At 30.8% G+C, this 25,695-nt stretch overlaps 7 protein-coding genes across 9 annotated transcripts; 5 read left to right on the top strand and 2 right to left on the bottom strand.

Annotated features, from left to right (window-relative positions):
- Positions 1–2,278: 2,278 nt before the first annotated feature.
- Positions 2,279–7,898, bottom strand: LOC123674074 (cleavage and polyadenylation specificity factor subunit 5-like). The gene is made up of 5 exons (XM_045608924.1): positions 7,618–7,898; positions 7,092–7,356; positions 3,683–3,848; positions 2,665–2,779; positions 2,279–2,458 (listed from the first exon to the last, which is right to left on the bottom strand). Exons 1-5 carry the CDS (start codon positions 7,788–7,790, stop codon positions 2,437–2,439), a joined length of 741 nt encoding a protein of 246 aa, XP_045464880.1. The 5' UTR covers positions 7,791–7,898; the 3' UTR covers positions 2,279–2,436.
- A 221-nt stretch (positions 7,899–8,119) lies between these two features.
- On the top strand, positions 8,120–12,077 carry LOC123674071 (autophagy-related protein 13). The gene is made up of 4 exons (XM_045608918.1): positions 8,120–8,399; positions 8,452–8,999; positions 9,256–9,610; positions 11,241–12,077. The coding sequence occupies exons 1-4, from the start codon at positions 8,265–8,267 to the stop codon at positions 11,448–11,450; spliced, it is 1,248 nt and encodes a 415-aa protein (XP_045464874.1). The 5' UTR covers positions 8,120–8,264; the 3' UTR covers positions 11,451–12,077.
- A 152-nt stretch (positions 12,078–12,229) lies between these two features.
- LOC123674072 (E3 ubiquitin-protein ligase rnf146) lies at positions 12,230–15,754 on the bottom strand. Of its 2 annotated transcripts, XM_045608921.1 has the most exons (5): positions 15,507–15,754; positions 15,206–15,451; positions 15,088–15,150; positions 13,226–13,417; positions 12,230–12,538 (listed from the first exon to the last, which is right to left on the bottom strand). In XM_045608921.1, the coding sequence occupies exons 1-5, from the start codon at positions 15,544–15,546 to the stop codon at positions 12,300–12,302; spliced, it is 780 nt and encodes a 259-aa protein (XP_045464877.1). In that variant the 5' UTR covers positions 15,547–15,754; the 3' UTR covers positions 12,230–12,299. The 2 variants fall into 2 exon arrangements, with proteins under 2 accessions (XP_045464877.1, XP_045464876.1); XM_045608920.1 differs by lacking the exon at positions 15,088–15,150 and having other exon boundaries at positions 15,507–15,743.
- A 180-nt stretch (positions 15,755–15,934) lies between these two features.
- On the top strand, positions 15,935–16,722 carry LOC123674073. 2 transcript variants are annotated; one of them, XM_045608923.1, is made up of 5 exons: positions 15,935–15,999; positions 16,062–16,132; positions 16,196–16,371; positions 16,430–16,489; positions 16,542–16,722. In XM_045608923.1, exons 2-5 carry the CDS (start codon positions 16,084–16,086, stop codon positions 16,614–16,616), a joined length of 360 nt encoding a protein of 119 aa, XP_045464879.1. In that variant the 5' UTR covers positions 15,935–15,999; positions 16,062–16,083; the 3' UTR covers positions 16,617–16,722. The 2 variants fall into 2 exon arrangements, with proteins under 2 accessions (XP_045464879.1, XP_045464878.1); XM_045608922.1 differs by having other exon boundaries at positions 15,996–16,132.
- A 1,424-nt stretch (positions 16,723–18,146) lies between these two features.
- LOC123672823 (eukaryotic translation initiation factor 3 subunit I-like) lies at positions 18,147–19,333 on the top strand. The gene has a single exon (XM_045607130.1). The coding sequence runs from the start codon at positions 18,274–18,276 to the stop codon at positions 19,258–19,260; it is 987 nt and encodes a 328-aa protein (XP_045463086.1). The 5' UTR covers positions 18,147–18,273; the 3' UTR covers positions 19,261–19,333.
- A 1,009-nt stretch (positions 19,334–20,342) lies between these two features.
- LOC123672822 (eukaryotic translation initiation factor 3 subunit E) lies at positions 20,343–22,770 on the top strand. The gene is made up of 6 exons (XM_045607129.1): positions 20,343–20,540; positions 20,597–20,875; positions 20,932–21,405; positions 21,462–21,760; positions 21,973–22,129; positions 22,683–22,770. Exons 1-6 carry the CDS (start codon positions 20,451–20,453, stop codon positions 22,707–22,709), a joined length of 1,326 nt encoding a protein of 441 aa, XP_045463085.1. The 5' UTR covers positions 20,343–20,450; the 3' UTR covers positions 22,710–22,770.
- A 1,374-nt stretch (positions 22,771–24,144) lies between these two features.
- Positions 24,145–25,615, top strand: LOC123673982 (probable tRNA N6-adenosine threonylcarbamoyltransferase). The gene is made up of 3 exons (XM_045608780.1): positions 24,145–24,552; positions 24,637–25,307; positions 25,395–25,615. The coding sequence occupies exons 1-2, from the start codon at positions 24,216–24,218 to the stop codon at positions 25,305–25,307; spliced, it is 1,008 nt and encodes a 335-aa protein (XP_045464736.1). The 5' UTR covers positions 24,145–24,215; the 3' UTR covers positions 25,395–25,615.
- Positions 25,616–25,695: the final 80 nt, after the last annotated feature.

Here is a 25,695-nt window from a genome sequence, read left to right as displayed (position 1 = left end):
CGATCTATGTAATTTTCGAATTTTAATGACAAATACGTGCTCAAATTCAATTCTGTTCGCCCGAAATTAAATTACGCAGGTATTTAGGTACCTCCCCTTTTATTGTATTATAATAATAATAACGATACATCAATGGAAAATTTGCCTAGTTGCGGTTGTCGTGCTAAATTCATTTTCTCTGTTTCAGTATCTTAATGAGTTCATTACAGTACCAAAAACAGTGATGTAATGAAATCATTAAATACAGCATTGTTTTCAGTTATATTTTTCGTTTTGTGGTTGTCTACATTGACCTCCGATCCTATAAAATTTCAACACACTTCATAATTGTCAATATAATATAATTTGGATATAGTGAATTGATTTGCAACTTAATTCGCAATTTCTCTTGATTCTGATGGGTGTTAAATCGATTTCGTCAGACAAAATTCACGAATTAAATGCGTAACTATAAATTATTTCTAAATTCGAAACGTACGATCCAAATTCAAATTCCGTAATCTGTCAACTTTCGTAACAGTCACACCAACTGCCAAAATACAATACTAATGTCACTAGGATGTATAATCTGAATTTCTCATTGAAGTTCGACAATATTCCACAAAACATGACTGAAATAGAGAAAATATCGCTATTACTCGTTGCAGAAGGCAATTCCAACATTCATGCCTTCGAAAACTCGCTCCTTCGTCGTCGAATTTCGCATTCGTGCTGGAATAGGAGCCCATTCTGAAACTTGTTTTAGAATATACCAAGTATAGACAGACTTGAAGTCGCGTTGTATGAGTCCAATCAGGTTCCACTATAGATGACGTTAGAAAAATGAGATTTCATACTACAAAAACATTTCTGAAAGTTTTGTGATTAGTTGACTCAGTTCAGGTTGAGCGCGCGTCAAAGATGGACACTAGCAAGTAGAAAATACGTTATATTCTACAGTTTTCCTTCGATAAAGGTGATAATGCAAGCCAGATGCTGAAAATGTAAATAGTGTTAATGGTCCTGATACTGATACAACCAATCACGAGCAAACTTGGTTTCGTCGATCGGGTTCGCACTGGAAGGACAATTGTCAAAAATGTCGACATTGTCGAGTCCAACCCTCATGTCTCATCTGTTTCGATTGCCCAAGAGCTAGAGATAGCACAAAAAACCGTTCGGAACTATTTTCATAAGTCACAAGAAGGAGCTCGATGTTTGGGTACCTCACGAGTTAACTCAAAAAACCTCATGGACCGAATTTCCATCTGCGAATCGCAGCTGAATTGCAACAAAATAGACCCATTTTTGAAGTGGTTGGTGACTGGTGATGAAAAGTGTATCACTTACGACAACGTCAAGCGAAAACGGTAGTGGTCGAAACCCGGTGAGCCGAAGGAAAGGATGGCTTAACTAAAATTGACGGCAAGGAAGATTCTGCTATGTGATTGGCAGGAAATTATTCACTATGGGCTGCTCCCTTACGGTACAACTCGAAACTGTCAACAATTGGACTGTCTGAAGTAAGCAATCCCACAGAAACCGCCAGCTTTGGCTAATAGGATAGAAATTATGTTCCATCAGGACAACACCAGGACACACACATCGATGATGACTAGCCAGAAGCTCCGGGAGCTTGGTTGGGAGGTTCTTATGCATCCACCTTATAGTCGGGACCTGGCACCAAGTGACTACCATCTGTTCCTGTCCGTGACCAACAATTTTGCTGGTGAAAAATTCGCTGCCACCGGAGCAATATTTGTCACGCAGAAGTGTTTCATTCAAGATGTTCGTCTACGAGAAATATTACTTTAAAGAAATGCCATTCACCATATTCGACACCCTGCATCTCGAAAACTAGTCAAAGAATTGAGTTGAACCCATAGACTTGTTCAGGAGGTCATTTTCTACAAAAAACGAAACATTGAGAAAAATTTACCGATGACATTGTTTCCATTAGGCTGCTGCCTGGTCCTTTAAATGAAATCATCAATTTAAAGAAATATTCATTCGGATTTAGGAATCAATGACCCCGGGTTCCAATCCCACAGGTTGCTATTCATTAATTTTTTTGTATTTTTTTCGTGTCGTGTCGAGATATTTTGCGTTGAACGGGGAATTAAACCATAGTGTGATTTTTTCAGTGTTATTTTATTCAATTTTGAGAGTCCACACTATATATCTGAATCCAGTTCCAAAAATGGAAAAAGGGGAAGAAGGAAAATGCAATTTCAGAAATATTACAATTCAATTACACAATGAGGAAGGGAAATATGTTAAGGTCCATTCAAACATTCGATTATATATTACAAATTTATTAGAAATTTGATATCATTCTGAAATCAATGAATTCTTATTTATCTTCATAGATGATCGTCATTCGTGGAAGTAGGTATTCTTCTCGTTCTCCATTTATAATTATTTTCTCCATGCATGTAAATCATCTACCATATATTCTTACATATAATTGAACTGAAACCTGAAAAAAGTTCTAACTGTAATTGCCGATTTGGAAAATTATTTAAACATTTATTATTCAATATGAATTTCCATCAAATTAAGAATCAAAAAGTCGAGAAAATATTATGTAACAATGACGATAAAAGAAAAAGTTGAATGCAATTACACTGACTTATATAATAAACAAATAGATAAAAATTATGTTTGATGAATTCAAATTATTACCTGCAAAGGGCTTGTGGCAGTGTCGATATAATTGGTCCATATCCCTGAGAATTATCATGAAGTTCGAATAGTGGAGCTGCCACTAGTTTGTAATTTTTCGGTACAGCGAAAAGAGCTGTGAATAAAAAAAATTATTGGTTTTTTGAAGAATGTTGTACTCGACATATGTGCAGTCCATAGAAGCATGTTTTCCCTAAATTTATAAACCTATTCTAGCATTGAAAGTTATTAAAAATAATTATTCAATAATTCAAGTTGTTCAAATTGCCTTCCGTTCACTTCTAAACATTATCTAACAATTTGATTCGAGATTTTCTCTTGAATTCTGTAATAATATGAAAATCACTATATGACTATTTAACTCCTTCAATTTTCAGTGAAAAAGTTCCCAAAGCGACTCAGCTATAAAACATGCTAGCCGGAAAAACAACAAGTTGGTAATATTTTAAAAAGAAGCAAGAGTGCATCAGGTGTCAACAATGTCTTGCATTTTGTTAAAAAAAATATTGCTTTGCATTGCATGTTTTCGTTTTTTTTTTTTCACAGGAAAAATTTAATGTCCGAATAAATTTAACAAGACTATTTTATGAGACCATAATTAATTGTTATCATAAATATGGAGACATTTTTTTCCAAAATCACTCTATTGACGGCTCGTGATTTTGATACATATGTCATTTGCAAAACTGCCAAGCAACTTTCATATTGCAATAGAGAAATGTTGCAGGCAAAATTTCATCTCTAGTGGTATCACTTTTATGATAATGATAATTATTGTTGTTATTGTTGATCCTTTGATCACACCTGCGTGCTTTGAACTATTGATATAAGAATTGGATTATTTTCCAGAAGTGAATGATAAACAATTTTGATATCTCAATACTTATAGGATTCTCTTCACCTTTCACTTCCAACAACTATTGCACACCGAAAAAAAGGTAAAACAAAAATGTATCCGGAAATATTTGATTGGACTATTTTATGTTGGCCACCTGTATGATAGAAAACATTTACGTACCTTTATCTTGAAGCTGAACTAAAAATAAACGCTTATGTTCCTTTGGTTTGGTAATATGTGGTGGAATATAGGGATATTGAGGTGGTTCGAAATTTGGTCTCCACCAGTTGCCAATAATGTCTTCAACGAGCCATTCCTGCTTTGGTCCATCGCTCCTACCGAACGTCTATAACAAAAAGGAATCTAATTAACTATAATTTTTTTGAAATTCACCATTCACCTATGTCCTGAAAAACCTCAGCATTCCTCAACAATGTTTGTTTCTATTTTCTATTCCGATTCTCTAAAACTTTTACATTCATTTTATTTTAGATTTATTTTACAAAGCGAAATTACACCAGAAACACATTTTGTATAATTCTGAGTTAAATAGTTGTCTAATGATTTTTTATCGCACGGCTGCGAACAGATATAGCTTTATCATTTCGTCAAAATGTCTGTAATTTTCGAATTTTGATCAGGAAATGGCCTCAATCGATAAGGTTCAACCCACTGATGACGAATCCGTCCTTAAATTCGATTCTGTCCGGCCGTTCGTCAACACGAGAACACTCTAACGGAAAGACTTAGAAACTTAAAATTTTAAGGGTAGGTTCAGATCTCGAATGAGGAGATAAAAATCATTAATGAGAAAAATTAAACCAAGGTTCCATAAATATGTCTGTTGGAAATTTAGTTTTTCTGTTAATTTAAAAATTGTAGATCCTATAGAGGTGAACATTTTCCCCACTACTACTTGCGATTAGCTTTTATTTCCGGAAAAATCTCTAAGCTATAAGCAGCAATTAAACAAATCCTATTTGTCTAGATTTTCAGTTCCTATAGAACAGAAAATTCAAACTGATATACAGAATAGTTAATTTAAAATGTAATAAATGGTATCATGTATATTAAATTCTCCCAATATTTGTATTTATATAATTGAATAAAAGTTTACTTTTAAATATAGTCGAATAAATTAATTAAAATTATTTATTTGTTTTCTTATCAGAAATTATATTGAAAAAGTCCAAAATATTTCCTCGAATATAACAAAAACATTTAATTCAATAAATTTTTGGCGTGTAGACTGCATCACAAAAAAAAAAGATTATTAAGTATAATACTTACGTATTTCAACTTTCAGCAAATAATTAATTAAAAATAAAACTTGGGAATCCTTTCTCAGTTCACAAGCAGAAGGCTCTTGAAGTCGAAAACGCCTCTTTTAAGCGGTCATTCCCCCGAACAGATATCTACAGGGTGATTATTTAGCTCATGGACAAACTTTGCCATATGAAAGGTCATGTAATTTCAGCAAAAAACATTATGGGAGATAATATATGTCCAATTTCAATTATTATAGGAAATAAATGGCTTCAAAAGTTTCGTTCATGTCTATTGATATGATTTATTAATAACGAAAAAGTATGCTAAGAAACAAGAGTAAATACACTTGTCAGTAGTTATTCTAATTGCCGTAAATAATTGTAGCATAAATTTCACAATTAGTACTAAGATACATTTAAAAATGTATGCTTGTAGAACAAAAGAGTATGGCATTTTCTAATGTTTTTTGCAATGAGTACTTACTTACAATGAACTGTCAAGTGTATTTACTTTTGTTTCTAACATACTTTTTTGTTATTTATTTGTTAATTCATAGCAATAGATATTAAAGAAACTTTCAAAGCAATTTACAGTGACAAGTGTATTTACTTTTGTTTCTAACATACTTTTTTGTTATTTATTTGTTAATTCATAGCAATAGATATTAATGAAACTTTCAAAGCAATTTATTTCCTTAAATAATTGAAATCGTTCCCATAATGTTTGCTTTTTGAAATTACATTACCTTTAATATGGCAGGCCTTGAGCTAATGAATCACTCTGTATATCATTTCGTCCCTATATCTATAAGTTTTTAATTTTGAACCAGAAACTCAGATTTTGCAAGTTCATATAAAAGAACAATTTCAAACATAATGCAAAATTTCATGTCGATTGCCAACTACAGAAAATGTAAGCAAAAAATCGAAAAAAAAACGAATTTTTCTGTGAAACAGATACAATTAGATTGAAACTCAGTTTGTGACTCTATATAAAGTAACAAGTCAAATGTTCATTCCATATTTTAAGAGCATATTATTATCCCTCATCTATACCATGAATGAAGAGAATTCAAAAACTTCTGGAATTTTCAAACTGAACTATTATAATAAACATATACAAATATCAATTCGTAGTTATTAAATTTTCCTATGTAAAAAAGATTTCAGTTGCAATATTCCCCAATTTAAAAATTCTTGACCAAGAAAAAGGAAAATCTTTCCATCCCATCACCAGATGATTTTCAAATTTGCTTTGAAAATGATTGGGATCAATTACACTCCTATTTGATATATCAAAAGCACTCAATAGATACACTGAGAGATTTGCAGATATTAATAATGAAGCAAAAAAAAAGTAATGAACTCAAACCATTATTAACCTCTCTTTCCTTTTAGATTTATTCATAACTTAAGTTTTAATTCAAAATTGCAATTACAGCTTGATCAATTTACCATTTGGAGGAATTTTTCAAGCGGAATAGCATATCATTCCAAATAACAACAATCCAGAGATTTTATTTGCGTTAACATACATAAATTTTCAATGTATATCGTTTTGAATATTTAAAATTACATTTACCTATTGGATATCATCTGGTTCAGACTATACTTTTAATAAATTAAAAATTTAAATAATGAATAATCAACATTAAATTATAAAAATTGAATAATGAATAGTAACAATTTTCCTCATAAAGAATGATACAATATTAGATCTTAAACATAGCACCATCGACAAAAATGCAATGATTGAAGGACTAGAAAAATACATGAAAATGCCCTGAAATGGAGACATTTAATATTATTCCTTATGGGCAGTCAAAGTATAATCTGTCATCAAGTGAGTGAAACTTGCACAATTCAAACTGTAGTAAAATGTAAACTATTTCATGAAAGTATGAATATTGCAGTTGAATGCTTTGAATAGATGTTTCTATCAGAAAAATTGATTAATTTACAAAAATGCTTTAAAATAATTGTTGAGTGTTATTTATATTACATCATCATTTTTCTACTGTACACATATATATTGATCTCTAATAATTACTTAGTTCTTTTTCTATTAAGAATTCCTAAATTATTTTCTGAAATTAATTCAAAACAATTAAGAATTATCTGTTTGTTTACTTTCCGTTATAGTCAATTGTATCAATAAGTATCACACAACCCTAACAATTTGTTAAATAAAGATTGATATTTCAATACATACCTGTGACAATTCATAGTTAAGTTTTTATTGGTTGAGCGAGTTTAACAGTATTTGATACACAGATATTAGATAGAAATAATTGAGTACTAATCATAGCGTTTATATATACCTCTGATAATAATCTTTTGAGCCCTTCAATTTCATCTTCTCCTGGATTGAGTTCACCACCAGGTAGCTTGAAGAACGTTGTACCCAGTTGAAGTAGCAAAACATGAGGCAAAGAATGTTCATGTACTAGTAACACTCCTTCAACGCTCCTACGCATACCTATTTTTACAAATTCGTCCCTCATTCTTTGAAATCGTGCAGGTACACTTGGATCCTTTTCAAATTGTGGTTCTTTTGTTCCGAATGTGTAGTTAGTGAGAGGATATCTGAAAATGTTTACATGTGATTCAAGGAAGTAAAAAATGTAAATAATCATTGAATACTTCATAGCTCGTTATCTTTTATTAATTAATTACAAATATACGCAACAATTCCAATATTAAATATGCAAATAGAATTCATATATAAAAACATATATTAGTTTATATAAATATTAGATGTGAGTATGGGAATAAAAAATATATGAGATTTGATTGATTATGTAGTAAAAATGAAACAAACTACATTATGATAATCTTAAAACTTACAAATTGACAATTTTATTAATAGCTGTTGTTACTGAAGGTGTATAAGTATCAGAAACTCTTCTTTTGGGCCATCCTGTGCCGTTTGAATTTATTAAACCTGGAGCACTTGTAGTAGCCTTATTCATGTTCGACTGCATCTGCTGAGCTTTCACTTGTGCAGAGTTCATAGCCATATTTACTAGAAGTTAATATAGAATAGTTTCAACTTTTGTAACCACTTTCGAATTAGGCATTAGTTAGGTTATGTTATGAAAGCTTTCTGAAACCAGTGCAAGAGCAAGAGCACCACAGACTGGTATACAGAAAATCATAGACAAACTAATCTAGTTTATCTATGCAGAAAATGGTCTATGCTCCGGAATAGAGAAAAATATATATTTATTTATTCTGTGACAGTTTCAATTAAATCTATGGTTACAGTACGATCCTTCACCAAGGTGTATTGGTTACATTGATAACTTTGACAGATAAAATTAATTTTTCATTGTTAACATCATTGGATTATTTGTTACGTGACTATTGGGTGATCTTGTACTTGTATTCACTCTTTCTCTTTCTAATTAAATACTGAAAAGATGAAAGGTGTATATTTTAAAATCCGAAATTTATGGTTCTGAATTCATAATAATTAAATTAACTTTTTAATCATGAAGTTGACCAACGAAGATAAGGATGATCTCCTAAAATATGCAAGATACTTTGCATTAAAAGCATCACAGATAATTATTTCCTCTAGACAAAAAGGAATGAAGTCTACACCATGTAGGCAGAAATCTGATTGGGTAAAAAATTATCTGTATGTTTTGGAATGCATATGGAACGTTTTTTTTCTAGTTCAATTTGAATATTACATCTTTGGATGATGCTGAAACCACTGCAATTAGAAAAACAGTTACAAACAAATTTTTTGCTGGTGTTCCTGTATGTGTGGAAATTTATGGTAAATCTACTAGAGAAGACAAAGGTTTGGTGGAAACTTGGTGCATTCAACTTTCTTCTGAATATTCAGATCCAAATCCTAAGATAACAACATTCAGCATATATAACCAAATAGGAATATTATTGAAATCATTGTTATCAATAACAAGGATAATACCTGGCTTCGAACTTACAAAACTATCAAATGAAACATGCAAAATACATTATCGTATATATGAGGGAGAACCAAATTTTGAAGGTCTGGGAAAAGTCAGCAAACATATAAGTATTGGACGAATCAGTACACCTATAGGCACTTTACAAATAACAGTTGATTATAGACCAAAGGTTGAATTAATATCATCAAAAAAACCAATGTCTGAAGAAGGTTCTATGTTATATGAAAGTAACTATTTCAGTTCAGATTCAGAGTCAAAACCTAAACTCACTATAAATTATCAAGGGTAGGTTCTTTGTTGTAAAAATGATATCTAAATTCTTACTGTTCTGTTAATTTAATTTCATCCACAGCCGAGTCAAATAAAAAATAACAAGAATTGGACTCAGTTATGTATTGCAGTTGTCTTCTTTTTTCACTTAATTTGTTAGTGAAATGTTTTAGAAACTATTATCTTTCTTTTTTAGGTTGATAAACAGAATTGAGAAAAATAAGCATTTTATACATAATCTATGAGCTTATAACTTATTGAATTATTTCAGAAACAATAAACTTTCAAGATATACTATACCGTTTGCTAAAGACCTACCAACACCTCCTAAAAGAACAGTACCAGCTCTCAGACCAGGAGGAGTACCCTGGTATCCAAAAAAATATGAAAAATTTTCAAGTGAAGAAAATCCAAATTCACCTACTTGTGATGACAAGATTAGTATGCAAGCAGCTAAACCTACTGAAGAATTGAACAAGACTGATTCTGGATGTCCATCTGGTTCTATGATAATTAAAGAAATAGACCCTAAAGAAGAATTGTCTCCATCAGGGAAATCTGTTTCTGGTGAATATGTGATGAGTGTTATGTCAAAGTATAGATCCAAATATGTTCCTAAAGCAAGAGTGAGTACAATATCAATGCTCTAGGTTCTGCTCCATCTGAGGGTGGTTAGAATTTCATAAAATTGTGCTTCCACCTTTTTTCACCTACTGAAGATTCATCTGAAATCAACTAAATAATTTACAGTATGTCTGTGGAAGCCCCAGAAAAATTTATATTTTACATTCCTCTTTAAAAGCAAAATATCTTAACATCATTATAAGAAAAAATAATAAATATCGAGTGGAGTTATTAATTTTTTAATTTTTTTTTTCAAATTCCAAAACATTAAATTTCAGAAAAGGGTATATTTTTTTTCTTGAACAATTCCAAACTTTCATTACAGAAAATATAAATCAAAATTTTTTACGATATATTGAGAGATGTGAACGTAGTTCTGCATTCTGTCAGCTCAATGTTCAATGTTGCCCATATCACTTAGAATCTAATAGATACTAAGTATACAGGGTGTTTCCAAATTAGACATGAACCTTGGAGGACTCATTTGCTGTTGTTTGAATCATATTTAGTGATAACCAAAAATCAACATATAACAAGAAATGAGTTCTTGTGATTTCATTTCTCGTCAATTTTTTCTACGTTGACCAAATTTGATTTTAGATTATTTTCGTGGCCACTTCTACTTATTAGTGGGCAATAGAAAATTCGCATGCATTTCGCCTTAGAAATTGTCAAAATGAATTTAAATTTAATATTTGAATAGGAATAATTTCATGAAAGGATTTCGAAGCAGTCAAAACATATTAAAGAAAACGCGAATTATTTTTCCAACTTTAACACCCTGTATCTCGGAAACGAAGCATTTCCGGACCCATGTTCATAGGAACTTTTTTGCTTAAAATGATGTGATCTATCACTCATTTCAGTTTGTCGGAAACAAATCAGAACACCCTGTATATCATAAAAACTGTTGATTTTCACTTTATCAATAAATGTGGCTCAATCGACAGCAAATGATTGATACTAACTCCTCCTTCAAGGTTCACATCTAATTTGGAAACACCCTATATATCAGGATCTAATAATAGATACTAGTGATAATCTTCTGAAAATGGTAATGCTGACACCCAGGTCCATACCACTTTTTTCTCGTTAGTACCAAGCTTCAAAAAAGTGTATTAAAATTTCGGAACATAGAATTAAGTCTGGGTCAGATATTGAAGGTTAAGTGATACTACATTTGCTGTTTGAAAAATTGATAAAAAAGTAGTTTTGTGTATTGACAATTCTCCTTGTCACAAATCGAATGAAAACCATGGTCAAATTGAACGAATTGCGCCAGTTGGAAGCGCTATACTATATACTAATATTTTCAACTTTCGAATAAGCAGTTCAGTCTTGAAATAAAATAGACACAAAATTATTGATAATCTTTTGATTAGCCTATTCATGTTGAGAACTCTGTAACATACAGGAAAAAGAATAATGATAATAATAATCTTGATTTTTGTATTCAATTCAATATCATCAGTTGGAATTTAGATTCGTCAGTGAATAGAAAAAGTTTTTATTAAGTGACCTTTTCATCTCGCAAATTTTTTTTCTTCATTTATATATTTAAGCAATAAAAATTTCCTGTTGTAAAACTCAAAATGAATATTTCATAAGTTAGCAATTGAAATTTTATTTCAGCGCTATACATTCGCAACAGATACACGTCAAAGTGAAATATCAAATTTCTACAGAGAATGCTCCAATGCGCCTGTATTAACATGCTGGAACCAATCCACTTCAGTTAAAGATATTGATGTGACACAACAACTTGATGCCTTTGAAGAGAAAATTAAGGAGTTCGACGACTTAGTAAGAAGTCTTGCGGCAAGTCCCGACAGTGATAACTGATTTTATTGAATTTTAAGCCTGTTGAATTTATTTTGAAATCTGTAGTTTTAAAGAGCTCGTTATTTTAATGCTTTTCATGAGGTATTGATTCTATCACTTTCTTTGTTTATTTCATCATTCCACTATAAATTTTCATTTCTACGATGCTGATCAGCTACATATAAATTTATTAAATAAATCTGGAATGGTATATTTTTGAAACTCTTAAATACACTACGCCTTTCTCATGCCTTTTTCTATGTGTCTGGAATGGAATGTGATTATAATCATTCAGATAATATCTGAGTGTCAACATTTTATGTTGACATACAAGTACGTAACCTCAATTACAACTTGAGATAAATGTCAATTTCATTAAGGTTGGCACCTCTGAAATGAGAGCTATGATGTAATATTGGCAGATGTCTCAGTCATGAAAAAAATGTCAAAAAAGGCATAGTGTGATAAGGGGTAAATATTTTTGCTCCATGAATAGAAAAAAAATATTTAAGATTTTCTTACACCCACATATTACACAATTTATACGGTGTTGAAAGGAAATTTAAACTAGTTTAAAAATTATAGGCTACCAGAAGTTGTATATACTGAGTTTTGTATTTTCTGCTATTATTAAAAGCAACATATATACAATGTGTTTCATTGAAAATAAAACAACAGAACCTTTCGGATCACTCAATGAAAATTTTCACCAATTAAGGTAGCTATTATTGAACAAATAAAAACATTACATCAATAAAACTGATTGTTCTAATTGAACAACATTGGGGATATTAAACAAATTTTTGTTACGAAAATAATATAATTATCAATAAAAATATACTTATTTACATATCTTATTACAATAAATAATCAAGAACTCCTACGGTGGGGTAAATTTTCATAATCATCATTGGTATTTCTTGTGTCTGGTGACCCTATCCGTAATGAGCGGAAAGCCTGTAGAAAACTATCTTCTGGAGATTGCCTCTGACTAATTGGACTCTGAGGAGTATTGAATGGTGTGATTGGTATTTGGTTTTCGATCTGGCTATTCTGTTCATCATCTTCGCAATTATTTTCACCTTCTTCTGTTCTTATACCGGCTATTCCTGAGAAAAATTAAGTAAGTCAGCCAACATGTTTTGTTTCAATAGATACAATATTCTCCAAATTACTTATTTAATATAAAATAAGCAAACCCATGTGTTTGGATCATGAGAAAAATCAGATTATGAAATTAAAATAAATAAATAAAAACATTAATTTCAATTAGAAAATAATTGTAAGCTATTTGAAACCACTCTCGTCCATAGAATGTTTCAATTAATTGTTTGACGCACATGCTAACAACTTTTTTGATGAAATGTACATCAAATGACTTGAAAAATTATGTGGGAAAGAACATGGTTAATTCAGCTTTCAGTCCACAGACAACTCAAATTATTTCTTAGCTTGTCTATTCCCAATGTTTTTGATATTGTGAAATACTAATTGATTCAGAATTGAGTCTGGGTTAAAACGCCGCAGAAAAATTTAGATACTTTTTCAAATCAAGATTTATGAAAAACATATAGCGCTATGATAAAAACGGTTTCATAATAGTTTTATTAAAACCATTGTGTAAAATTTTCAACATTTTTGTTTCAAGTTAGAATGATGTTATAGCATAGTTGTAAAATATATGGACGTATAAGTTTACTGCAAATTTCACACAATACTGAAAATTGGTCAAAAAACATGTTATCCCCATTACAGGTACACATATCTGTAATTCTAGTTTTGATTGGTTTATTTACCTTTTTTAGGAATTGTGGGCGAATCTCTCTTGATACTTCTTTTACGAGAAAATTCGTATTTTCTATATTGCACCATCAATTTGAAATCTATAACATACATGTAGCCTGAAATGAGTACCTCACAGCTATCAACTCCCATATTATATGCTGTTTCCAAATCTGAGCCAGTTCTTTCATCATATTGCCACCAACCTGAAAAAGATGAAATAATAACTAGGAGTCGAAAAGTCATCTTTCATTTTTATTCTTCATTTAAAGTTTAAATCGAAAAGTATTCCATAGTCCATTATTATGTTATATAAGTTTTGGGATTTTATCTCAATTTTGTACGTACAAATTGTCTGAAATAAGGTAAGAATGTATGTTTGGAATTGATAATACATTACAATACTATACATGAGCATTCGTCTCAAAATGAACCTCTATGGAAATAGAGCCAGATATTGGAATTTACTTATTACTCCAATTTATGCAACCTGAACAAATAAAGATGTTTTACGGTATATCAGTATATAGTTTTCATTTTCACATTCAACCAGTATGCCATGAAGTAATTGTATTGAAAGAAATGCTAAATATTTTTGTTTAAATATATAATAGTAAAGTTCAAAAGATAACTAGAGGCTTATACCTAACAAACAACCATTAACAATGTATAATACATTAATCTAAGCATTTCACAAAATATTTATTCACATTAAATTTTTCTGATCAGATCTAGTTTTATTCTATATTAAAAAAAGCAAGCATAAATATAGAAATAATTTATAAAAAAAACTCAACATATACATTCAATGTAAAAGTATTTTGTATAAACAATTAAAGTCTGATTAAGAAAAGGTACATAATATGGAAGCCAAAACCAAAATAAAAACACTAATTTTATAAGATTCCCAACTGGGAACTGAATAGCATATCAATTAAAGCCCAATTTCTCCTAAATTCAATGAAATGTTGTAATTTTGTTCATGTAATTTTTTAGTAGTATAATTCATTGAAAGTGTCCTGGGTGATAAAGGTGAAAAAATAAGCATAAAAGAAAGGTGAATGTATAACACAACTCCCATCCCCTTATTAAAATGTCTATTGACCTACTACTCAGGGGTTGTTCAAATGGGCTAAATATCATTCTTTTTTATCTATAAGATAAAAACCTCCAATTCATATAATTCCCACTTCTATAATTGAATATACCAAATCAAGAAAAGTGAAAAATTTCTGAAAATTCAGAGCTCAAACAGAACATTAGCAGAGCTACAATAACTGAATTTTTTTTTTTTTGATATTGTATTTTACACAACACCCCAATATGTTCACCACTGTTATATATTCAGAAATAAAAGAACTATAAAATATGTATGAATACAGAAATTAATTATTATTACTGAAAAAATTAGACTTATTGTCATATTTAAAACAATAAATGTGTTTACATAATATGACAAAGAACCATTTCTTTGAATACAACAAAAAAATTAAAAATGAGTACAGATACTCACTGAATACTTTATGTAATGAAGAGGAATGATATGAATTATAAAAATGAGTAATAAATTAGTAAAAAACATGATGGAAGCAATAATAATAGAGGCCATTTGTGAAGAAATTGGATACAATCAATGCCATAATTCACATATATTCGAAAAAAAATTTATTCCATTGACATTGAGTGAGCCTTAACTAAAAAAATATATCCTTTCATTCGGCTGATTTTGATATTCCAGCAACTCCTTTAATATCAATATTGCCTAATTTTTCACGTCTAATATAACGTTTTCTGGAGGGGTTTGACTTGAGATATTGACAGTTATTAATAATATCAATGACATATAATTGGCCACATATTAAAATTTCGACTATACTCTGATTCAATGTGTATGCTCGTTCAATTTCTCCATTAGCCCTCTCATCATATTGCCACCAACCTTGAATCGTAAGAATTTAAGTAGAAAAATTGAAGGAACTTCAAAAGTTACTCACCATTATGGCCTTCATAAAACCACTGGTACTGATCATCAACAGATTTTTGTTTTTCTAGAACTGCACTCCACTTCACTAGAGTAGGATTGTTAATATATTCCCTAGGAATAACTTGTCGACACAATGCACACCTCTTGTTCTGGAATACTATGCCCTTGACACATAGGAAGCAAAATATGTGACCACATGGCAGTTCAGCGGGATGAACACATGGCTGAAGACAAATTGCACACTCCAAATCAAAATCTGAAATTATTACATTGTTCATTCTTTTCTTTAATAAATCCTTATCGATTACTACCTTTTTTTTCTTCACTTTCATTGACATTAGATTCAGCCATTTTAATAACAACTTGAATTTTCAGTTTGAACTTACACTGGTAATTTAACAGAGATTAAAATTCAAATAAGATTCCCCAATATTTATTACTGAATACATCACCACAATTATTTGTTTTGCTGTCACTTTTATTATAAAAAATATATAGGTTAAGTATCGTAGATATTTTCCTTTTTTCCGAGTTATTTTGTAGCACTTTACATATAATTCAAGAGATGGCGCTCACCTGACATTCAAGGTACAGCATAGATAGACTAACTAGATAACTGGTCTATGAGGTGCAGTGACTTTATATACTAGTATATAAAGTCCCTGTAATTCAAGGTACAGTGACTTTATATACTAGTAGATAAAGTCACTGTAATTTAAGGATTTAAGCTTTAGTGACTATATATTAGCGATTCAAGTTCATCCCCAAGCCACCTATCGGAAGAAACTGTAATATCGGCTCAAGGTACGGTAGGAGTGAAAGCTTTGACGGCGTGCATTTCTGCAGGTTAAATTTTTATATTTTAGTGTTCGAGGAGTTATAATATATATGAAAGTTTGTTCAAAGCATTTTGAAGAGTCTGATTTTCATACACAAAGTAAGTTGTAAAAATATCAGTATCAATGGAGCTCCATGTGTAGTAATATTTTTCAATATTCAGGTAAGGAGCTGAGACACGCAGATTTGTGTTTGAGACCGAGAAAAACTAACTTGAGACGCCGAAATTTGAAAAGAAATGCAGTCCCAACAAAAAACCCTCCTACAGGTACTCATGAGAACATAAAGAAGAAAGAAAGACGGAATTTAACTAGATATGATCCTGTGCAACAACCAATTGTAATTATATAATGATCCTTTTAAATGAAAATAAATCTAATATTTACAAAATTTTCAGTTGAAATCTGACTGTGAAGTAATGACACAAAATCAAGATGAAAATGAACTTCATGCTCAGGTAAAGTATTGAGATATTCTAGTTGAATCAAATGATGATATTGAAATTTCAGGAAATGATTCACAGGCCTGATGAATTGTTGGCTGCTGAAGCTCTATGTGCTTTTATCAATAAGGACAATTTGTAACAATATTACTACAAATCAAGAGCTTAACAGCTTGACAGGGTTGAATTCTTTCGAAATGCTGAAAACTATTGAAATTTTAGTATTAAGAATAAAAAGAGAAAATTTTGTTTCATCTCTCAATATTAGGGAAAAAATACATTTACAAAACTAAAGAATGACACTAGCTATGTTGTATTGTCTTTACTCTTTGGAAACATCAGTTCCCAAAGTATAAAAGAAATTTTTTATGACATGCTAACTGTGTTAGCGACAGTATTGAAACCTGCGAGCTATCTTCCACCTATTGAGGAAATTCGTAATAATTTGCCGCAACACTTTGAGCAATTTACTGATGTGAGAGTCATTCTTGATTGTACAGAAATCTCTGTTCACAGAACTAAATGCCTGTGTTGTAGAGTAAGATGTTATTCTAACTATAAAGGGAATAACACTGTAAAATTCATGGTGGCCGTGACGCCTGCAGGATTGATCAGTTTTGTCAGTGAAGCTTATGGTGGAAGAGCATCTGACAAAATAATTTTTGAGCAGAGTGGTCTCATATCCTCCCTGAAGCCTAATGAGGATGCCATTATGGTGGATCGAAGTTTTCTAATTGATGAAATTTTTCCGGAAAACGGAATAAAACTGATTCGCCCACCATTCATGCGAAACAGAAAACAAATGTCTCTTCAGGAGGTTGAACAAAATATATTCATAGCTAGAGCAAGAGTCCATATCAAACGTGTGAACCAGAGAATAAAAATTTTGAGTAATGTTTTACCGTGGAACCTGGTTCCTTAAATAGAAGAAATAATGATTATATGTTGTGCGATTGTAAACCTGTCCAGCCCCATTTTTTCTGAAGATAATTTCTGAATATTTTTGTATTTTGCCTTTATTTCGAGTAGCAATATAGATGTTAAATCTAAAGCTTCTGTGTAGCGAAACAGTTGTTATTTATATATATATATATATATATATATAATCTGTATCCCATTTGTTACCTTTCGGTGTATGGGTTAGTTGTTATTTAAATAATAAATAAGTGGAAATAGAATAACTGTAATTTTATTTCAAAAAATATATTAATTTTTCAATTATTCATTACAAATATGGTGTAACATTTTCTCAATATATTTTTTTGGTTTGTTTTTTAGATAATGGACGATTATTCTTAAATAAGAATGAATTCACCTTCTATCACATTCCTATTATTTGGAGTTGCTTCCAAATACCGGAAATATTCAGTTAAACTGAGGAATACACTATTTTCTTTGTCCATCATATCTTTCTGCACAAATAACACTCAAAATATTTTTGTTTACAATATCTTACCTTTAGCCGAAAAAGCATGCTGAAGAGGGCGCTGCCTACCCTTGAATCGGGAATTAGAATATAGTCACTATTCACTATACATGACTACATTCTATTAGATATAGTTACTGTAATTTAAACTACAGAATCAGTTAAGCTGAAACTTATAATTACCTGCAATTGCAAATCAAACCCATAAATTCTGTGGATTTTTCTGAGAATACAGAAAAAACGACCACATAACTGACGTAACTGTCATAGTTTATTTTATAACCTATGAAGTCACTTTCAGAATTTAGAAAATAAAACATTATTTTTACCTTACCGCTTCACAGAAACATATAAATATATTGATATTGAAATAATGAAGCCTTTAATGCTGCATGGACACGAACGTGCCATAACACAAATTAAATACAATCGAGAAGGAGATTTATTATTCTCATCATCCAAGGATAATAAACCAAACGTATGGTACTCGTTGAATGGAGAAAGATTAGGAACATACAATGGTCATCAAGGGGCTGTGTGGTGCATTGATGTGGATTGGACTACTACCAGACTGTTATCGGGTGGAGGTGACAATACTTTGAGAATTTGGGATTGTGAAACTGGAAAGGAGATAGGAACAATCGAAGCAAAATCTTCAGTAAGAACTTGTTTATTCAGTTATTCTGGAAATATGGCTTTTTACTCGACAGATAGAGCAATGAGAAATAATTGTGAAATTTTTGTGATTGACACACGTACTGTAGATAGTAGTATAAGTGAGGCTGATCCTATTTTGAGAATACCTATGCCATCATCTGAAACAAGAATATCGTCAGCTCTTTGGGATTTCTCTGAAGATACTATTATAACTGGACATGAAGATGGCACATTATTCCAATGGGACTTCAAATCAGGAAAAAGTGTAAAGTCCATTTGTGAACATAGTAATTTAATAAATGATATGCAGTGGAACAAAGATGGTACAATGTTCATCACTGCATCTAAGGATAACACAGCCAAACTTTTTGATGGAGTAGATCTTATTCATTTGAAAACATACAAAACTGAACGACCTGTAAATTCAGCTGCAATGAGTCCTATTTTTGATCATGTAGTTGTAGGAGGAGGTCAAGATGCCATGGATGTAACTACTACATCTACTAGAGTAGGAAAATTTGATTCCAGATTCTTCCATATGGTATTTGAAGAAGAATTTGGTCGTGTTAAGGGTCATTTTGGACCCATTAATAGTGTTGCTTTTCACCCAGATGGCAAAAGCTACAGTTCAGGAGGTGAAGATGGTTATGTCAGGGTACATAACTTTGATCCATCATATTATGAATATAATTTTGACTATTAATATTGAAGATGTCTTCGTAATAACATAATCATATGTTATTGAAATATTTACAAATATAATTTATTACCTTGTATATCTATAGTTATTGTAAGGCAGATACAAACCAAAGTGGAAAAATAATTTGTATGTATATACATTTACATCTAGAACAGAGAAAAAAAATTTTTTTCCACTAGTTTCTACTGTATGTTATTGCCAACACCATACTGTTATCTATGCGATTTTTTTTTGATAAGCATAATGAGCTGCAGACGATCTAAAAAAAAATACATTTAGATTGGTGCAAAGGTATATAAGCAAAGCTGCATTTAAATTTATAGACCACATCTTTTCTTGTGAAAATAGATCACTTCATCATCTTAGAAAATTTGCACATGAAACTCTCTCGGCTACAAAAACTAAATAATTTAATTTTAATTTCAGCTAACTTATATTTTATCGGTAGCTAAAGCGAACTTATCTGTGATAACGATTTCTCATTCCTGATTTTACTGTTTAATGTGCTGTTCATTTTTGAAATTCCAATTAAAGTTATTCAAAAAATAAAAAAGCCGCCCATAAAATTAATTGAAATTATTTTTTGTATTAATTCGAAGAACCAAAACATATCAGATTTCTTGGTGTGTACAATTAAATTGAAAATTCTGCTCGAAACTGTTAGCAAAGAATAAAATGGTGTCATATATCAATTCCTTAGGAAATTATTAGGTGTGTGAGTGTTAATCATCTAGAAAAGGTATATTACTTTGAGCCCCTCGAATCATGAACAAAACTCAAGAAAGCAAAATAATCAGGGAAACAACATTTTTAAAATTTATGTCCCCTATATCCTCAGAGCATCGAAAATGAGAAAAAATAATGATTTTCAAAAAAGGCTTGTTTTCATATTTTCGACTAAAATTCAAATGTGATAATTTTGTATTACAATTCGAAGATCAACTAGTATTATTCGATCTTGATTGAATTAAAATGCAATATTTCTCATTAGACAATTGAAGTTATTTAGGAAAAGGAAAAACACTATACGTCAAGGTCAAATCAAATACCATAGAGATATACCATTTCTCTATGTCAAATACAGTTCATCAAAATTGAGGTTAACTTAACAAAAGTTTCTTTCTAATTTGCTTCCGTCTCGCGACAGCTTTGAAAAGTTTTCAAGTTTTTTCTGTTGTAGTTGAGTACTTGGCATGGCAAAATACGACCTCACTCCCCAAATGGGGGTATATTTGGATCGCCATTTGGTTTTTCCATTACTAGAATTTTTGTCAGCTAAAGAAGTTAGTATCAATTATTTTTAGGTTAATACAACTACTTACACTGAATTCTTTTCCAGATTTATAATGATCAACAATTATTAAAGGCCAAATTAGATATACTGAGTAAAACTAATATGATCGATTACGCTATAGATATAAGAAATCAATTATATCCAAGGGAAGAAGTACCAGAATCATTGAAAGAAAGGCGTCAAATGGTAGTTGACAAACTTCAGGAGCTTCAAAGGGTTGTGGATCCAATACTTCATATTTTAAATGATGATGAAGTTATGAGAAATATGGAGAATATGAGGGATTCTAAAACCCTTATAAATTACTTGTCCAAGGATTATAAGGTATTATATGATTACATCTTCATAATGAAATAATATGTGATTCTTTTCTTCTGCAGTTTGAAATAGAGATGATTGAAAGTCTGTACAAATTAGCCAAGTACAGATATGACTGCGGAAATTACTCTGCTTCCACTTCTTATCTCTATTTTTGTATGCTTGTTCTTCCACCTAATGACAAAAATTACTTGTCGGTATTGTGGGGAAAGTTTGCCTCTGAAATACTTGTGCAAAACTGGGATTCAGCTTTGGAAGATTTGAATAAGTTGAGAGATTATATAGATTCTAGTCCCAATCATTTTGGAGGAAATAGTTCACTGGTTTTACTTCAACAAAGAACATGGTTGATTCATTGGTCATTATTCGTCTTCTTCAATCATGCCATGGGACGAGAGCTCATCATTGAAATGTTTTTATATAAACCTCACTATCTGAATGCCATTCAAACTATGTGCCCTCATATTCTTCGTTATTTAGCAACTGCAGTTATAATTAACCGTGGAAGAAGATCAGCGCTAAAAGATCTAATCAAGGTAGATATTCCATGATGATTTTCATTTATTTTATCACTAATGCACTATTGTTCTAGGTTATTCAACAAGAAAGTTACACTTACAGAGACCCAATTACTGAATTCTTAGAAGATCTTTATGTCAATTTTGATTTTGATGGAGCAAGGCAAAAGCTTCAAGACTGTCAAACAGTCCTGTTTAATGACTTTTTCCTCATTTCGTGTTTAGAGGAGTTTGTAGAAAATGCCAGATTGATGATATTTGAAACTTTCTGTCGTATTCATCAATGTATCAGTATTGGAATGTTGGCTGAAAAACTAAACATGAATCCAGATGAAGCTGAATGCTGGATAGTTAATCTTATTAGAAATGCTAGGTATGTATATATTTTCTAGTTAGCAGTTGAACCTTGCATGAGTACTTGAATGTCATTTTCAATATTATGAATTTATCTATATATTATTTTTATATTTCCTTATTTTGTTTTAAGATAAGATGTTTCGTGAGAACAATAACAGATTGTAGAGACACAAAAAATATTAATTTTTATTGATTATTATCATTATTAATCATTGCGCCCCTTTTTAGATTGGATGCTAAGATTGACTCTAAGCTTGGTCATGTTGTCATGGGAGCACAACCTCTTTCTCCTTATCAACAACTGATTGAAAAAATCGACTCTCTATCTGTGAGATCGGAAACTTTGAGTGGGCTCATAGACAGGAAACTGAAAGCCAAGACAGATGTGAGTAATTGAAAATCATAAGTATTATTAATTTAGATTAATGCCACACAATGATAATTTACTTATCTAAAAATGTGTGGTCTGATATTGATATATTGTAATGTGGTGGTAAAATCGAGAGAGAAGACATAATTTTGAAAAGCCTATTACAATAATTTTTGAAACAAGAAATTTATATTATGAGATTTGTTCATTAGGTATATATGAGAAAACAGCAGTATGTTGTTCTATTAAAACAAATTTTTCCTATGTGTCACCTCCTACATGTGAAAAAATCTTGAATCAAGATGAAGTCCCAAAGAATGATATAATGAATCTAGTAGATCTAGTATAAAAAACAGATAAATAATAATCATGTATTGAAATAGATCACTAGTTTGAAAGTAAATTCATTCTTATCTACAGAACTTTTTCATTAGTTTGACGCTTGTTTCGACAACACTTTATAAAAGGGTCAGTGATCCAATACACGATTATTATTTGCTTCTATTTTGAGCTGGCCATCTTTCTGCATACTTTACATTTCTTAGTTTGAATAAATTTTTTATTTCAGATACGCTGGGGAAATCAAGATTTTTGATTGGAATCATCAAAGAATTTTGTATCAACTAAAAAATGATTAAAATCAAATGTATAAGAAATGAAAATTGTTTTATTTACACTAGTTTGTTTATATCTCAAATATACATGGCAAATTCAATAAATATCAATCTCTCTTGAGATTTTTTTAACTCTTACAAGTAGGCCTTAGAAAAAAAAATTGAGTCAGGATAAGAAACTTTAATATTGAAAATAAATCTTTATTCTTGTTATCCCTTGTAGATTTTACCAATAAGAAAATATATTCTTAGTTCAAAAATTAGGTGATTTTAGTATCCCATTTTGAATCTTTGAATGGGAACTATGGAATTGAAAATTGGTTATTAGAAATTTTTTTCGAATATAAACAATTTCCAAATTATTTTTTTTGTGTTCATTTTCTGTTGAAATTTCAACTGATAATTTTTTTTTCGTGATTCTCAATATTTTTTTCAAAAATCTTGAAATTTATGATTTAGGGTAATCATTGGGATTCATGAAAATAATGATAATTATTGAATTTGATTATAGTACCTTAATATTTCAACAAAGATAAAATTATATTATGTTATTTTGAATTGCGGCTTTGAAAGAAATATGCACTGATAAAATCAGATAAATAATTTGAATATATCCGAAATAAAATATTTAAAAAAAAAAACTAGTTTATTCACACGATCATAGGCCTACCCAGGGGGTTATTGATTAAAATAAATGAAAAAATTGTAATTAAGATTGAATCTGCTCTTGGAAGTATGAGCTGCTATCGTTTTTCAAAAGAACAGGTTCTTTTCTTGCCTGTTGCGTAAAGAACAGATAAGCTGCTCAATGCTCCTGTTCTTTAAAAGAGCAGGTTGTTGGTTGTTCCGTAAAAAACGAAGCTGCTCCCGTTCTTTCAAAGAACAGGCTGTTCCGAAAAAAACAGTTGCTAAACTGAATGTGCCTGTTGTCAGATATGATCCCGTTCTTTGAAGTCAAAAAGAACGAGTTTCAGGCTGTACCGAAAAGAAAAATAAATGAATCGTTTTGTAAAGGAGTATTATCGAATTATTTCATCTGATCCGTAGGAAGGAAATTGAGATTGAGAAATAAGAAAATAAATTTCTAGTTCGAAAATTAGATAATGATTTTTGCATATCATTTTGAATGGGAATTATGGAATTGAAAATAGGTCGTTAGTTGAATTTTCGTATTTGAAGGGAATAATAATGTAATAGTAATTTACGTAACAAGTCCGGAAAATAGGGTTTTTTTGGACGAATAGACAAAATTCCAGGACGAGCGTAAGCGAGTTCTGGAAGTCTGCGAGTTCAAAATCTATATTCTAAGATTATTAGTTTATCTATGGATCATAGACCTACTATCAAATTGATCGATTTGATATTAGGTCTATGCTATGGATATAACTTTTTGGTTATGTTTACAGCTGATTTCTGATAACCTAAAAATTTGAATTTGGTTTGGGCAGATTCTGATGCTGTGAAATAAGCCGTTAAATATTTTCGAAATGGTTGTAGCAATAGGTTTTGAAGGCAGTGCCAATAAACTAGGAATAGGAATTCTGAAAGATAATGAGATACTTGCTAATTGTCGAAGAACCTACATATCTCCTCCAGGAATGGGATTTTTACCTAAAGAAACTTCACTTCATCATAGAAAAAATGTACTAAGTTTACTTGAGGAGGTATTAAATAAATCTGGAATAAAGCCCGAGGAAATAGATGTGGTTTGTTACACGAAAGGTCCTGGAATGGGCGCCCCGCTCGCCAGTGTCGCCATTGTAGCACGCACTGTTGCCCAAATTTGGAATAAGCCCTTACTTGGGGTAAATCATTGTATTGGTCGTATCCTTTTCATTTAATTTACAAAACAAATGGGCCAAATGCCTCAAATTAGTATGCTGCTAATTTTCCTTGATGTTGTTTTAGATATTGAGATGGGACGTTTCATCACTGGAGCAGATAATCCAATTTTATTATATGTAAGTGGGGGAAATACACAAATAATAGCATATTCAAGGAAAAAGTATAGAATATTTGGAGAAACCATTGACATAGCAGTTGGGAACTGTCTAGATAGGTTTGCAAGAGTACTGAAGTTATCCAATGATCCTAGTCCTGGTTACAATATAGAATGTTTAGCAAAAAAAGGATCTAAATATCTTCCCTTACCTTACTGTGTTAAAGGTATGGATGTAAGTTTTTCTGGTATATTGACATACATAGAAGAGAAATCAAAGAAATTACTGAATGAAGGTTATACACCAGAGGATTTGTGCTATTCTTTACAAGAAACAGTATTTGCAATGTTAGTAGAAACAACAGAGAGGGCTATGGCACATGTTGGCTCAAATGAAGTTCTTATTGTTGGAGGAGTTGGCTGCAATTTAAGGTTGCAAAAGATGATGGAGATAATGTGCGAAGAAAGAGGTGCTAAATTATACGCTACAGATGAGAGATTTTGTATCGACAATGGACTAATGATTGCTAAAGCAGGTATGGAAATGTTCAAATCTGGATGGAAAATGAAATGGGAAGACAGTGGTATAACACAAAGATATAGAACTGATGAGGTGGAAGTGACTTGGAGATGTGATTGATATATTGGAAAAAAGTTCTTTGATTTACAGATTGTAATATAATTTGGTTATCATTGTAACAAACAAAAAAATTATAAAAAAAAAAATTATATTTATGGTCCAATAAAGCTTTTGATTTCATCACTAATTTTATTCTATTACAAACATGCATTTTCAGCATGAGCATCTGGATTTGTTTCATTTTTATAAAATAAGCTATAAACAGTTCTGCCTTAATATTTATGTACCAATAAAGAGAAAAATCATTGGTGAGGTCCACAATTATAATTATTATCTACATTACAGAATTGAGTAAACTATAAACTCTTTACATTCATATTAATAAGAAAACAATTTTGATTCCACCTCCAGTTTGAAATTCGAGAAAATACTGACATTGTGACATCTA

Source organism: Harmonia axyridis, chromosome 2 (genome assembly GCF_914767665.1).
Source record: "Harmonia axyridis chromosome 2, icHarAxyr1.1, whole genome shotgun sequence".
In the NCBI taxonomy this organism is placed as follows: domain Eukaryota; kingdom Metazoa; phylum Arthropoda; class Insecta; order Coleoptera; family Coccinellidae; genus Harmonia; species Harmonia axyridis.
Note: the sequence above shows the minus strand (reverse complement) of the source record. Positions and strands in the feature narration are given on the sequence as shown.

Excerpts from the sequence above, each read along its gene's own strand:
- LOC123672823 (XM_045607130.1), top strand. The coding sequence starts at position 18,274 with ATGAAGCCTTTAATGCTGCATGGACACGAACGTGCCATAACACAAATT.
- LOC123674074 (XM_045608924.1), bottom strand. The coding sequence starts at position 7,790 with ATGGCTATGAACTCTGCACAAGTGAAAGCTCAGCAGATGCAGTCGAAC. Across the intron at positions 7,357-7,617 it reads ATTAATAAAATTGTCAATTT|ATATCCTCTCACTAACTACA; the intron begins GTAAGTTTTAAG and ends AAACATTTTCAG. Across the intron at positions 2,459-2,664 it reads CTGCCACAAGCCCTTTGCAG|GTTTCAGTTCAATTATATGT; the intron begins GTAATAATTTGA and ends AACTTTTTTCAG.
- LOC123674072 (XM_045608921.1), bottom strand. The coding sequence starts at position 15,546 with ATGGCTGAATCTAATGTCAATGAAAGTGAAGAAAAAAAAG. Across the intron at positions 15,452-15,506 it reads TGAAAGTGAAGAAAAAAAAG|ATTTTGATTTGGAGTGTGCA; the intron begins GTAGTAATCGAT and ends TAATAATTTCAG. Across the intron at positions 15,151-15,205 it reads GTTTTATGAAGGCCATAATG|GTTGGTGGCAATATGATGAG; the intron begins GTGAGTAACTTT and ends TTACGATTCAAG.
- LOC123674071 (XM_045608918.1), top strand. The coding sequence starts at position 8,265 with ATGAAGTTGACCAACGAAGATAAGGATGATCTCCTAAAATATGCAAGA. Across the intron at positions 8,400-8,451 it reads GTAGGCAGAAATCTGATTGG|TTCAATTTGAATATTACATC; the intron begins GTAAAAAATTAT and ends TTTTTTTTCTAG. Across the intron at positions 9,000-9,255 it reads CTCACTATAAATTATCAAGG|AAACAATAAACTTTCAAGAT; the intron begins GTAGGTTCTTTG and ends GAATTATTTCAG.
- LOC123673982 (XM_045608780.1), top strand. The coding sequence starts at position 24,216 with ATGGTTGTAGCAATAGGTTTTGAAGGCAGTGCCAATAAACTAGGAATA. Across the intron at positions 24,553-24,636 it reads GGTAAATCATTGTATTGGTC|ATATTGAGATGGGACGTTTC; the intron begins GTATCCTTTTCA and ends ATGTTGTTTTAG.
- LOC123674073 (XM_045608923.1), top strand. The coding sequence starts at position 16,084 with ATGAAAGTTTGTTCAAAGCATTTTGAAGAGTCTGATTTTCATACACAA. Across the intron at positions 16,133-16,195 it reads GTCTGATTTTCATACACAAA|GTAAGGAGCTGAGACACGCA; the intron begins GTAAGTTGTAAA and ends TTCAATATTCAG. Across the intron at positions 16,372-16,429 it reads ATCCTGTGCAACAACCAATT|TTGAAATCTGACTGTGAAGT; the intron begins GTAATTATATAA and ends CAAAATTTTCAG.
- LOC123672822 (XM_045607129.1), top strand. The coding sequence starts at position 20,451 with ATGGCAAAATACGACCTCACTCCCCAAATGGGGGTATATTTGGATCGC. Across the intron at positions 20,541-20,596 it reads AATTTTTGTCAGCTAAAGAA|ATTTATAATGATCAACAATT; the intron begins GTTAGTATCAAT and ends ATTCTTTTCCAG. Across the intron at positions 21,406-21,461 it reads CGCTAAAAGATCTAATCAAG|GTTATTCAACAAGAAAGTTA; the intron begins GTAGATATTCCA and ends CTATTGTTCTAG.